Source organism: Idiotropiscis lumnitzeri, chromosome 3 (assembly GCF_059441095.1).
Source record: "Idiotropiscis lumnitzeri isolate Australia: NSW breed Sydney's pygmy pipehorse chromosome 3, RoL_Ilum_1.0, whole genome shotgun sequence".
NCBI lineage: Eukaryota > Metazoa > Chordata > Actinopteri > Syngnathiformes > Syngnathidae > Idiotropiscis > Idiotropiscis lumnitzeri.
In genome coordinates this window covers 5,766,674-5,780,333 of record NC_142393.1, presented here as the reverse complement: position 1 = coordinate 5,780,333, position 13,660 = coordinate 5,766,674, and the positions used below count along the sequence as shown (strand labels likewise).

At 41.7% G+C, this 13,660-nt stretch overlaps 2 protein-coding genes and 1 long non-coding RNA gene across 6 annotated transcripts; 1 reads left to right on the top strand and 2 right to left on the bottom strand.

The window, feature by feature from the left end:
- Positions 1-1,711: 1,711 nt before the first annotated feature.
- LOC148339582 (uncharacterized) lies at positions 1,712-9,847 on the top strand. Of its 4 annotated transcripts, none has more exons than XR_015842623.1 (4): positions 1,712-1,913; positions 5,360-5,554; positions 6,934-7,084; positions 9,130-9,847. It is a non-coding gene; the product is annotated as an uncharacterized LOC148339582 (long non-coding RNA). The 4 variants fall into 4 exon arrangements; XR_015842622.1 differs by having other exon boundaries at positions 9,126-9,847; XR_015842625.1 differs by lacking the exon at positions 6,934-7,084.
- LOC148339583 (G protein-coupled bile acid receptor 1-like) lies at positions 2,415-3,470 on the bottom strand. Its single transcript, XM_088292014.1, has one exon. The coding sequence runs from the start codon at positions 3,468-3,470 to the stop codon at positions 2,415-2,417; it is 1,056 nt and encodes a 351-aa protein (XP_088148140.1).
- Positions 8,827-13,619, bottom strand: aamp (angio associated migratory cell protein). Its single transcript, XM_088292253.1, has 11 exons — positions 13,051-13,619; positions 12,260-12,394; positions 12,051-12,170; positions 11,721-11,860; positions 11,494-11,638; positions 11,163-11,246; positions 10,423-10,538; positions 9,921-10,015; positions 9,491-9,581; positions 9,249-9,403; positions 8,827-9,180 (listed from the first exon to the last, which is right to left on the bottom strand). The coding sequence occupies exons 1-11, from the start codon at positions 13,139-13,141 to the stop codon at positions 9,105-9,107; spliced, it is 1,248 nt and encodes a 415-aa protein (XP_088148379.1). The 5' UTR covers positions 13,142-13,619; the 3' UTR covers positions 8,827-9,104.
- Between the last annotated feature and the right edge of the window lie 41 nt (positions 13,620-13,660).

Here is a 13,660-nt window from a genome sequence, read left to right as displayed (position 1 = left end):
CAATATGGAAAACATATTTGTACATGGACTAAACATGCTGGAGGAACACTCAGATCCCATGAGGGCATCCCATCCCTCCTCACGCCATGCATAATTTCAGACCATGTTTGCGTCTAATTTCATTAAAGTCTGTTCTTCCTCCTCGGTCCATCTTTGCGCTCTGTCTTCTTTCCACCCACGTGCTACATGCTACACATTTAAATGTCCATTTTCAGTCAGGAAAGACTCATAAGACGTACAGTATATTCCACATTTATTTCAACATGTAATTTCCTCTGTAAGAGCTTTGCTTTGAAAGCAAACACAAGCACTGATTTGCAACCCTTATAGTGACATTTCTATCCTCCTAATAAATGTCCGCATGGAAAAAAGGTCAATGTTATTCCCTGTGTCTTCTTACTGTAGATGGACTACTCTTGGGAGTGCATCCCTCTCTCCTCCTCAGCTTGCATACCAGTACATAGATAAACACTGCGAGGGAAAGTGGGAGTAAACAGTGCAGCCAGGAGGTAAAGGGAAACTGGCTACAATCATTTCAAGTGCAGCCAAAATAAGTCGACATGGCGCTCAAACGACATTGTGTGACGTCTAATTGTCATGAACGTGGTTTTCCTGTGCGAAATGTAACAATGCCCCATTCACGTTCGCTCTGCCATTCATTGGCGACCTGTCCAACGTTGTCGACTAATACTACTACGACTACGACTACTAGTACAACATTTTGAGTTCAGACGTTGGAAACTTGCTTGCGAGAATCCAGGTCTGTACAGCACTGGTTTTCAAATCTTTTTGGTCCAGGGGCCCCTTACGAGAGTTAAATCTTTCTAATGAAACATAACTTCGACGTGTACCCTAAAACGATTTAGGAAAATGTTGCCCATTTCCAACAAGAACAAAAAAATATTTCTGCGATATGTAACAATCATATGAGAACTTTTAAATGGGCCGAAGGTGAGCTCGGGAGAATGAATTGGTTTAATTGTTTATTTGGCGGGAAAGCCTTCTAGAACATCTGAGCTGTATCTAATCAAAGGCACCCCATTTAGCATTAGTTTGAATGTGATTGGTTAATTCTGGACACAGCCACATACCACATTATCACAGTTGTTTATTTTGGCTTCCTCTTTTGAAATGATTAAAAAAAAAAAAAAAAAAAACATTCAGAACGTTTTGAAATAATTCATCGAACTAACACTTTTTATACCACAGACTTTTTCAATCCACTGTAAGTATGCACTTCTTGAAATGATATGACACAACCATATATGGCTAATTATTTTGCGCAACTCCAAGCTAGAAAAGCTTGCCGACCTCAGTTTGAAAACCCCTGTAGTACAGTTCTTGATATGAATTGATGTGTTCAAGTGCTAAAGCAGACTTCAGGCATTTAGAGAAAACTAGAGCCACACCTACTAGCAGACTTTTGAACCCAAACCTCGAAACAACTCCCATAAAATACTTAAAAATAATGTTTTTATTTCAAAAACATCACAAGCCCGTGTATATTTACATCATCACTTACTCGTTGCTAATGTGCAACCAATGAGGCATGGCTCATGTTAGGATTAAGGGTTCATTTACTTTCAGGGTTAATTATAGTACATTAACCTGAGTATTCATTTTTATTCACAAAAGATGATAATGTCTTCACATCGGACACAATTTAGTCACGTGATATTATTAAGTGTAGTCGACAAACCAAACACACGAATAGACGTAAATTTGTCTCGGGCGATTGAAAAGACGATTTCATTTCTCCCAAGTGCTGAATCGGCATTGAGACTCACACACGACGTCAAGACATAGTTGAGCAGAATGGAGGACGAAATTATTGTCGCTGTTTGTTGGCATCCAGATTTATTTTTTTCATAACTGCTGGTACGAATATCGGGACTGTACAAACATTGTGAGCGGTAAGTAGTTTAGTTACTTGCGTACGGCTTTTGGTTGTAACCAAGCTAGCATTAGCATTAGCCCAGGTTTTAGCGCTAGCAACACACCGATTGTCTTGCGTAATTGTTTGATTGACGAGCAATGCTCTTACTTTTTTTTCTGTCACGCGATAGCGTATCACGAATGAAGGGAATGTGTGTCCAAAAGTCTCATGATCAAACTCCCGTGGAAAAAGAGAAAGTTTATGTTGCATCCGGTGTGAATGCAGCATAATACTCACCATTTTTCAGTGTAATTCTTTAGTTATGTAGACATTTTGGACTTGTCTGTTTTTGAAGAATAATTTTTTTTGAGTGGCTTAGTTTTATGATGAAATGACCATGACAACCTTTTTGAAAAAATAAAAATGTTCAAGTTAGACTCACTAGAATGAGATTTCTGCTTTTGTCTTTGAACTCTTCAATTAAATTCAACCAAGACCAAAATGTTTCCATAAATAATGTATTCCTCAAGATGAAGAGCTACTCAATATTCTCATTTGTATTACAATTTCCCCTGACTGCAGACTCTCTTGACATCTGCAACCTCCGCCTCAACCTGTCTCGAAGTTTCTGTTGCAGCTTGTACGCTGGTTCTGTATACTGCCTGTTGGCGAGGCCCAACACCAGTGGCACCACAGCCATACTCCCGATACCAGTGCATGAAAGTACAATAAGTGTGTTGGAGTTCCATTGGGTGTCGCTGATCAAGAAGGCAATGCACACATGCATGTAGATGAGGTAGGGAACCCAGCACGCTAGAAAGGTCAGCGACACAGCCACCACGCAGCGAGTGTAACGCATGTTCAGCCGCTGTTCTCGGTCCGAGGCCTGGCCGCGCTCCACCGAGCGATGGAGCCGGCAGATGTCTTTCAGTTGGCCCCGCGTGATCCAAAGAACGCGTCCCGTCATGGCGCCAATGGTGATAATGGCGGGCAGGACGAGACCGTAGACCTCCAGGTAGATAAAGGCGTTGGGGAACACGCGCCTGTACGAGCAGCACGCGGTGATGTTGGTGGAACAATTTGACGAGAGGCTCAACTTTTGCCCACGTGCGCAACAGCCGTTCCAATCCGGGCCGGTCCAGTTGTTCCAGCCGAAAGCGGGCAGGGACGCGTACAGAAGCGGCGGCGCCCACACCAGCAGCAGGGCCAGGGGAAAACTTCGGTGCATCCACAGGTTGCTGTAATGCAGGGGTTGCGCGATACAAATATAACGCTCGTAGTGGACCATCACCAGGTTGAGCAGAAACGCCAGGAAGAGGAAGTTTGGGAAAATGTGCGCCACCAGGCACGAACTGAAGCTCAGCTCACGGTTCAGTCCCATGAGAGGTATGAAAGGGAGGGCCACGCCTGTGCACAGGTCTGCCACTAACAGGCTCAGGAAGAAATAGTTGGGCGTGTTGTGGAGCTCGCGGTTGCACACAATGCCCAAGATGATGACCAGGTTGGCTAGGATGATGGAGGCCGACAGCGGGACTGTGATGGCGTAGATGAGGTGTTCCCGGCTGAGCAGAGCGCCAGGGTTGCCGCAGTCCATCTTTGGGGATATGAACACTCCGGCTTCACGCCCATCAATGTGTGGCGACCCTGTGGGACGCCCAAATCACAGCTTTAGACGTTGACGCGGCAATTCGAGTGTGAGTGTAAAAGTCCCGGTGTCTAGTGATGATTCATTTTTAGTCCGTTTTTCCTGTTCATGGTCATAAGGGAGGATAAAGCCTACCGCAGCTTATTTGTGGGAGGTGGACTTATTTACCTTGGACTTATTCCCAGTCATAGAGAGAGACAAACACGAGCAGTCGCATTCACACCTACGGACAGCGATTTAGCAGTGGTGGGCCGTAAAATTGGGACCCGCACCAGTTGGGACTTAGTCGACTTAGTAATTCATTTCTTATTGCCACAAAGATCATGTCAGAATTATAGAAACAACCAATCTCTACAACATTTAGAGCAGTTAAGAATCAATATTTATTCATTAACATGACAAAAACTTTAAAAAAAAAAAAGTCAAAGGGTTGATGTGAGATGAAAAGAAAGGTGCTTCCTTTCAAATATAAGAGAAGACCGCCATTTTTTAAAGGGGAAGTCAAGTAAAAAAAATTTGCAAAAAATATCTTCTCCGCGACTTCACTCGACTAAACACGGCATTTTGGCCATTTTGTCACTTGCTGTCGAGTGAAAATGACATCACCGGAAACGACCAATCACGGTTTGCCTTGCAAATGTCACACAACCAAGAGTCTTGGTCAAGGACGTGTGGTCTTGGTAGGCAGAAGAGGCACGAACGCCCTATCCCCTCCCCTGCTGTGAAGATTTAAAAATAAAAAACAAGAATGATTACATTAAAGTGTTTCCCATTTAGATTTTCTGATCACTGCTTCAGTCGGGGGTTAGGGTTCGGTCTATAGATGGATTTTCTTCTTCAATCCAATTTCATTTCACCATTAAAGAGCTGCACTTGTCTTTTTTTCCGGATTGAACACATGGACGTGAAGCGAGAGAGGCATTACTTCCTGTGTGACTCAACCAACAACACACGAAATTGAATTGACACAAGTAGTTAATGGCATGTGTCCTCACAAAATAGGCTTAAAATCACCAATAATTTCCTTCCTATGGACATACCATTCACATGTATTGAGGTAATCGTGTTTGGCTCTAAAGATTTCATCAGAACTTGGGGAAAAAAAAATAAACCTTGTTAATGTTTTATTTTCTAAATACTGTGATTTTTCAAAGACATACATTGTTGTAATGCTTTCGTTCACGTTCATTTAAAATTAAATGTATTTTTTTTTTCTCCGATGAGGTGAGGTTACCGAAACACTCCATCCATCTGCTCCTGGTCCGGCCCCTCTGTCAAATTTTAGAACCCATTGTGGCCCGCCAATCAGTTTGCCCACCCCTGGCATAGAGGCTGAAATCTGATTGGACGAAAAAAAAAAAATCTAACATCCACTTAGATTGGCTGGGTGTAGCACAGCCAAGAAAAAGTATTAAATGAAGGCGACAAATATTACATGGAGCAAATAGTCGAATTTAGGTTGTAAAAGTAGGTCAGTGCTTATGATAGCATCACGTCCATAAAAAATAAAAGACCCTCACATAGCCTATCTTTTATTTTCAATTAAACTGCAGAAGAAGCAGGGACAATGTTTGCAGAACCTGCCAATAAAACCGCAGTTACATATGTGACACTGAATATTGCATCCTGTATCACACCCGTCTAGTCACTGCTGTGTTATAGGTTAACCTGTGGAATATTACACGGTGAACTTTTTAAAACCAAGCTAGGTCAGTGAAATCAGGTTTACCTTTCAGTGAAGATCTATCCGGTCTTATCGATTCAGCTTGTTATCATCTCTTGTGCCTGCCACATCTGCGGTCAGATGATCATTGCTGCTTCCTTTTTAATCCCTTTAGTGGTTCACAAGTTCTGGAAACGTCATAAGACGCTGCAGGAGAGCAGCTGAGACGTCTCTGTGACTGTCCATACGCTGGAAAGTGGAAGACGAGGTGGAGGAGGAGCAGGAGGAGGAGGAGGAGGAGAGGCTCCAGTCTTCTGACCCACTGACTTGCTCTTTCAGCCCCTTGCATCTGTTCCCCCCTCCCATCCAGGTTGTACGTTTGTTTCTTTCATAATAAGATTCCGGATTTAGATTGGTCAGCAGCCAGTTTTTGTAACGGTTCCGAGCTACACAAGCAGTCTAAAGTCATGTAATTAAGTTACGGGTTGATGCACACTCAGAGAACACTCAATTTGTGAAGCAGATTACTGGAACACAGAGAACCAAACGGAGGTGGGGAAAAGGTACTGGCGAGCTGTACTGAAGTACAGGAGGGGAAAATTAAGTCGTGAAAGTACGGGTACACTGAAATGTAGGCTACTCATAGTAAAAAAAAAATTTCTTTTGTCAATTTTATACACTTTTTGATCATTTGGCACGATGGAAAAATAATGCACATAAAAAATTCCCTCCTTTTATTAACTTGCAGGGTGTTTGCATTGATAAGAGGAAAAAAGGTCATTTGTGCTGGCTTAGGCTTTCATGTGAGCAACACAACATGCGCCTCATGTGCTCTCAAATATGCAGAGTAAAAGTGAAAGGCACAAATATGTGAAAAAAAAATTATCATGAAGTACAGTAACAAAGTATACTCACTCACTCACTCTCACTCATTCACATACAAACTCTTTCACTGCCTCACTCACTCACATGAACATACTCTCACACTACCACACACTCACTCTCTCACACACGCTCACTTTTGTTCTCTCACTCACGACTCGCTCACTCACTCACTCACACACAAACTCTTTCAATCACTCACTCATATTTTCTTATTCACTCACTTACTCACTGAGTCGCGCACTACCGTACCGCATGCACACTCACATGTTCATTATTGTCTTGTACGCTCTAGCTGTCGCACTCACACTCACTCTCTCACTCACTAACACACACACTCACTCACTCACACACTAACACACACACTCACTCACTCACACATACAAACTCTTTCACTCACTCACTCACTCACAAACTCTTTCACTCTCTCAGTCACAAAAACTAATTCACTCACGCACTCACTCTCTCACCCACATACAAACTCTTTGACTCACTCACTCACTGAGTGACACACAACCATACATTCTCTCATTCACTCACAATCTCTGCATGCACTTTCACATATTCATCCATTCATACAGCCTCGTACACTCTGTCGCACTCACACTCACTTCCTCACTCACCCCCTCACTCACTGTTGTACTCCCTCGCTCAAATGCACACACGCACGGTGTACAGTATGTCGTATGTCTGAAATTCACAACAGCTGTCATGCCTGCCTCGTATCTAAACACGGCGTTTGATGGAAAGTCGGTGGAGGCTCGCTTTGTTTTCCAAACACTCTTTCCATGACAGTTTGGAGCTGAGCTGGTCACCGGCCCAGCGCCTGTCAGATAATGGCTTTAAACACGCACACGCTTCCCCCAGCCTTCACGTGTCTGGAAAGACACTACACAGGAAGAGCAGGCTGGACGGGACATCGCAAACATCTTCGTATGAGAAAGGGAGGCATGCTTCAAGCCATTCATGTCCACGTTCAAACGCAGTGAACGTTCATTGGATCACCATGTCCTGCACGGTAACAAAACTGTTTTCAAAGCGATGCAACACTCTTCAGTCGGGATGTTATTATTGTGAATTCAAATATTGAATGACAGTCACACCTCAAACAAGTCCGTCGCCCACATTTAAGAAGTAAGGCTTTAGCGTTGTCAAACTAGAACCGAACTTCAGTTTCTTACAATGGCAAAGGATGCATTGTGACGTTTCACGCTGGTCTGGATGAGTTACACGTACAATAAGCTCAGGGCCCCAGAAATGTAAGGAAGGAGCACTTGTGCACAGGATGTTTATAATCATTTGAGGATGGCAAACTCCAAGGGTAAGGGGCACCCAACACCGAAGGGAGGTTGGACTACAGGAAACAAGGAACGTATGGAACAAAAAGGTAGAGAATGCAATTTCTGTAGGGACTGCATGTGAACGCTGAAGAGTTGACTGTGGAATTAATTCAAAGAATGAATGAATGTTTCTGAGATTGGGGGGGCGGGGGGCTTCCCAAGATGGGCTGGAATTGGAATTGGTTGAGAAATGTGGATGGAGGAGGCAAATTTGTCTGTATTGATTTTTGGAATGTTGCTATGGAAAAATGCGGAAGAGTGAAAAATTCGACTCTTTGGGGATAAGATAAAAACACTCTTCATTAATCATCGACTTCATAAAAAGCTGATGTTGTGTATATTATCTGATTTTACATGCAGAATGCATCATTCCAAATCAGAATTAACAAGACCGTGCAAAAAAATAAAACGACAATGGATCGAGGGAAAATATGATCAAAATATTTCAACATTTACTATAACAACACAACGCAAAATTCTGATTGCTGGGCTTCAAGCGCAATTTTTGGTGCCAGGCAGGCCGACTCGAGACGATTAAAAAAAAAAAAAAAAAAAAGATAATGTTGGGATGCAGACAGCCAGGGAAGATTTGTGCTACTAAAGTGGATAGTCTGATCAAATGGAGTTGATAATAATCTCACGTCCTGAACAAAAGCCCTCTTATGTTTAAATTGAGTTGAAGTCTTAAACCCAAACTTTCCCCCTCAAAGGACCACTTTTCTCCCTCTATGAATGACATTATAGTGTACTTAAGGAAAATTGACTTCTTCAGGAGTCTTCTTGTCTCCCTTCAGGAGCTCCTTTTTGTTTTGATCTGATAAAATGTCAACATTACAAACAAGATGCCACAAGAAATCAATCAGTGGTTTATAAAGTGAGGTCCGGGGGGACTTTGGGAGAGAAGAGACGACATATCTACAATAGACATAAACAAATGAGACCGTGATAAAACATTTCAAAATATGAGTTCAACGTCATGTAAAGTAAAATTAATAATTAGCATTCAAAGTGTTTCTGATTAACACCAAGGACAGTTTTGCTCTTCTTGTTGATTTATCTTGACATTTTTAGTGACTGTACATATGAGGACGCATTAAAAAAAATAAAAATATTATTCCTCCCGTCCTTAGCTTTGGGGCAATTAAAAGCATGTGATGTATATCTAACATAAAGCTGTTTGGTTTTTTTTTGGTCCAGTTTTAGAAAAAGAAATCTACAAAAAAAAACATTGTCCTTGTAAAGATTAAAGCTATTTTTTTCCTTAAAAAAATACAACTTAAAGCCATTTTTAATTCCTTTGGCATTGACACTTGCAACGGTTGTGAAGAAGGGTGTTTGGAAAAATGTCACCCCTACATCCAAAACAGCCCCATCATGCATCCTTACAATTTGTCTTACGTGAGAAAAACAACACAAAAACAGCCGGAGTAAAATGTTTTAGTATATTTTTCATGTTATATTTACAATTACGTTGACACAGGCCCGAACATCCAAATAAATTCTGGAGGGAGCTGGCATGATGAATCCCCGCTTTGAATTTGACCATTCGAACATGTTGAGAAATGTATTTAGAGATTTACGCTGCGAAGGTGTAGCAAGCACAAGCGATGAGTTGAAATCTTTTTTTTTTCTATTGAGGTGTAGTCCTGATTCCTGAGAATTTAACTTTCTCTCTCCATCTCTTTTATTTCCTTTTTTTTATCGATCGGGCCTTTGGAGGCAGAAGACTTTGGCATGGTTGTCTCCTGAGGCAGTGACTGCCACCGTCGCTTCCCTGCAAAAGATGAACACAATCAAGCTGCAGCCAAGTGTGTAGCAAAGACGAATAACGAGACGTCCTACCTGTTAATTGCAAAGTCTAAAATCTCTGCGGCGTGACCGCGGTATTCCGACACCATGTTGCCAGAGCGAGCGTCCCACTGGCACAGCGCTCCGTCCAAACTGCAGGTGGACACCAGCGAAGAAGACTCCTCCCACTGCAGGTGAACAACGCCAGCCTGGAGGAACAGAGAGTCAAAATGATTTTTTTACAGGCCAACTTTCGTGCTGCCAAGTTTGTGAGTACCGAAACGGAAAATGCAAACCTCATGTCGGCATCTGTGTCGCAACACCTGTGTGGAAAGATCGTAAATGGCTAAAGTGCCATCCAGATATGCCACGGCGATGAGTGGGAGGCTGCAGAACACATCGAGTGGGTCACATTATTACGAGGGGCCGTCAGAAATGTGATTCAGGATTACATCTCACTCACTAATCAAAGACTTTATTTTTAGCGCTCATATTCACTACTTAAATATTCTCAAATACTCGTGAAAAGCAGATATCGGAATCGTACGCTAGAATCCGGTATGATGTGTGAAATGATTTAATTCAGTGCTGTGCATGAGCAGGAAAAAAAAAAAGAAAAAAAATCAGAGGGATATTCAAATAAATGAAAAATGTAAAGCACTTTGAGTTGCACTGTCATGAATAAAAAGCGGTTCTCAAAATAAAGTGACATGTTGCCCAACTTACACGTTGCAGAATCCCACCGATTCCACAGAGTTGGATTCTTCCTTGTCCCTCGATCCTTTGGCCTGGCCGCCGTCCAAAGAGAACACGCCCACCACCTGATGAAAGAAAAAAAAGTGAACAGATACTCAAAATCTGTACTTGAGTGGAAGTACAAATACTTTGGTTAAAAAAAATGAAAATTAGAAACGTGTGACCAACTCCTGTACTTAAATTAAAAATAATTGCAATATATGTTTTTTTTTCTTTTTTTTTTTTAGTTAGCATTAGCTCAAACATTTATGCTACCAAAACAACATGTCACCGTATGTTTGGGAATGTTTTGAATAGACAAACAAAAATGCTAAATTAGTTATTTACATGTGTTTAAAAAAAAAACAGGTTACTTGTGTTTTATCAGAATAGATGGAGAACTTTTGAAAATCATATATTCACGTACGGGAACCTGAAAAATCACTCAAAGTGTGTGTAACCATCTTTCCAATTGTGTTGCCATGGCACCCACCTTGCCAGTAGCAGTGTTGATGAGCTTGACACAACCATCCACTGAGCCAGTTAGTACCAAAGAGCTGTCCTTGTTGCATTCAAGGCATGTCAGCGCCCCCTGGTGTCCATCTTGACCTGTCAATTGTTTTTTTTTTTAACACAAAGAGATCATTCCAATACGGTAAAGCAGTGCTTCTTAAACCAACAAAAAATGTAACTGTAACAAAAAACTGTTCTTAAATAATGGTTCAATTAAAATACACTGTTTATATTACATTTGTGGAATATGAGTTAAGCAGCAAAATCCACACGTTTTTAGGCATGTCAGAGGGCGTTCATTTTGTCACTTCTGTCGACTGAAAAGTTGCTCAGGTCTCAGGCAACGACTAATCACGGCTCACCTGTTTTCTGAAGCTGAGCCATGATTGGTTGTTATCTGAGCCCTGAGCAACTATGATGTCATTTTCATATTCAGGTCGCCCCTTGAGTTGTACAAAAACAGGTGGATTTTACTACTTGATTCATATTCCACATAGGCAATATTAATCCGAATGGCACGTTTCGACTACTGGGGCTGCATAGAACATATTAAAAAATTTTGGGGGGTTGAATTCCCCTTTAAAAAAATGCACTGAAATAAATGTTGAACACTAAATAGTTTTTTACTGGGACCGTCCCACTATCTCATTTTATATATTCTTTTAGTAAAAGGTTTTAGCTCAATTTTGTTTTTACATGAAATAACAAGCACAAATTCACCTTTAATGACATGGATGCTGTTGCCCTGCTTCAAATCCCACACACGCACGCTTCCGTCCTCATAACCCACCACAGCGCGTTTACCTGAGGAGAAAGGATTTAAAAAAAAAAACAAAAAAAAAAAAAACACACATTGCGTTTTAAAGTGTATGTAAATGAATTTAAACACTCAAATTCATATGCAAGAACAAAATCCATGAAAGTCACATAAAAATGGACAAATTATAGGGTGCGGGAACGGATTAATCGTGTTTCCATTCGTTTCAATGGGGGAGTATGATTTGAAATACGTTGTAAGTGAAGAAGTCACCCTTTCCCTTGTGTGCTTTACCATCAGGAAGGACTTTGCCACTGGTGGACTGGCATGCAGAACTCTGGAAGGTTTTACAGTCTCCACTGGGGATCTTCCACATCCACATGTTACCATCATCTGTTCCTGCCAGCAGCACTTGAGCACAGGGATGCCACTCCAACCACTAAAGCGACAGAAGACCAAAAATCAAAGACAAACAAAGACTTGTTTTTTTTTTTTTTTTTTTTAAAGCAAATCTGCTTTACCTCCAGATCTCCGACTTCAAAAGACCAGATCTCTTCTTTCGTCTCCACTTTCCAGACTTTAATCAGGCCACTCATGTCACCCGAAGCCACAAGCGAGGAATCGTGGCTGAACACGGCACATGTGACCGAGTCTTTGTGACCTGCGTAGAAGAAAGAACGGGATGAGTTGCTAAGTTTTCCAGGTGCTAATGACAAAATAAAACATCTGTATTTGTGCATTAAAAAATGACAGTTTCCATTCTTGCTTACAATTTAGAAGTTTTTAAAAATTAAGCATTTAGCATTCCCATGGAGATTTTACCAGTAAAAAATTTATTTGTGGAGATTCACCTGTACACTCCAAGACAACTTCGCCATCGCTCACCCTCCACACGTACGCCTTATCGTCTTCTCCTCCCGTCACTGCCAAGTTGTTGGTCGCTGGGTCCAAGCTCACGCAAAACACAGAGCCTGAGTGGAGAAAAAAAAAAAGAGCTCAAACTCAAATGTTGACTCCTTTCTCGATCGCAGGTAATGACCACAATGCATGCCGGTGCTACCGGTGTGTTTGGAGAAAGTCAACTCGCTATCATCCCGCTCCAACTCCATCTCGTCCTCCGTCTCCCAGCCTTCATCGTTGTCGGCATTGGCGTCCTCCTCAAAGTCGATGTCCTCCAAGTCGTCTGCCAAGTTATCTGTGAGTACACGCAAAATGTGACAGCTGTAGCATGGTTTAATAAGCCTCATCCATCCATTTTCCATAGCCAGTTATCATCATTATGGTTGAGGGGGAGTTGGAGCGGCCGGTTTTGAGTGAGCCCACCACCCGGTCGCAGGAAAAACATTCACACTATACACTTTAAATCTTCAGTGGACCCTTCGTGCTCGTTTTTGGAATGTAGGAGGAATCCCCGGTGAGCACAGGGAGAAAATATGAAAGGGCCATCTCAGACCCTCAGAATTGTGAGGCGTCAAATATTTGACGAGCTACTGTGCGTTAAAGTAAAATAACATTTCATTTAAGGGGACCAAAATCCCTGGCAGCGCCCCTGGAAGTCACGTCCAACTTAACAATGCTTATGTGAATAAAACTTGTCCACCACGCTGCTGATTGTTAAACATTTACTGCTAAAAAAGGGGAAAACTAAAAAAGCGGTAGCAGGGAGCAGTGTGATTTGAAAGATACTAATTCGTGAAGACACAATTGAGCTGTCATCAGTCCATCAAAATCCATATCGATAACACATTAAGACTCATTTGCACTTTCAAAAAGTGCCACACGGCAATTAAACTCGAATTTTTTTTTAAACCGAATTGGTTGAAGAATGTCCAGTTTGTATTTTCAACGCACCTGGGCCATCATCGGTGTCGTTCAAATCGATGACTTCAATGATTTCTTCGTCTCCGTGAAGTTCGATCGAATTTTGCTCAGTGTTAGCCATGCTGGTAGCACGTTTGAGCTAAAGTACCAACCGGGGAGAGAAACTTCTGCAGTACGTTAATAGAAATAGTGCTAGATTTCCAACCGAGCTAATGGTGCATATGTTGTTGAGGAAATATGCATCATCGTGAGACGCATGTCAGAAAACAAAACATAACATAACGAAAAAACAAAGCACACAAGATATCGTACTTTTCCTTTCCACGTTTCTTGTAAACCTGCGTTTACTGTTGCCCTGAGTTTTTTTTGCCAGGTTACGTCGGGATCTCAGACCAAATTTTTACAACGCTTACATCCCGTAAAATTGATTATTTGTTTGTTATATAAAAGGTAAATGATTTTATTATGGTTGAAAAATAAACCGTGTCAAATTATAGCGTGTCGAAACGTTATATGTAAAATTTGTAATTTAATGGTCTGCCTGAAAACTAAATTCGGGATAAAAGTAAAACGCATGATGATGACGTCACAATAGACCGACTGCGCCATAACAGCCGCATCCACTAGATGGCAGTGTTAA

Bases quoted from the DNA above. Each gene is read 5' to 3' on its own strand.
- LOC148339583 (XM_088292014.1), bottom strand. From the start codon at position 3,470: ATGGACTGCGGCAACCCTGGCGCTCTGCTCAGCCGGGAACACCTCATC.
- aamp (XM_088292253.1), bottom strand. From the start codon at position 13,141: ATGGCTAACACTGAGCAAAATTCGATCGAACTTCACGGAGACGAAGAA. The intron at 12,395-13,050 runs GTGCGTTGAAAA...GTGTACTCACAG, and splicing joins CGACACCGATGATGGCCCAG to ATAACTTGGCAGACGACTTG. The intron at 12,171-12,259 runs GTAGCACCGGCA...TTCTCCACTCAG, and splicing joins GACTTTCTCCAAACACACCG to GCTCTGTGTTTTGCGTGAGC.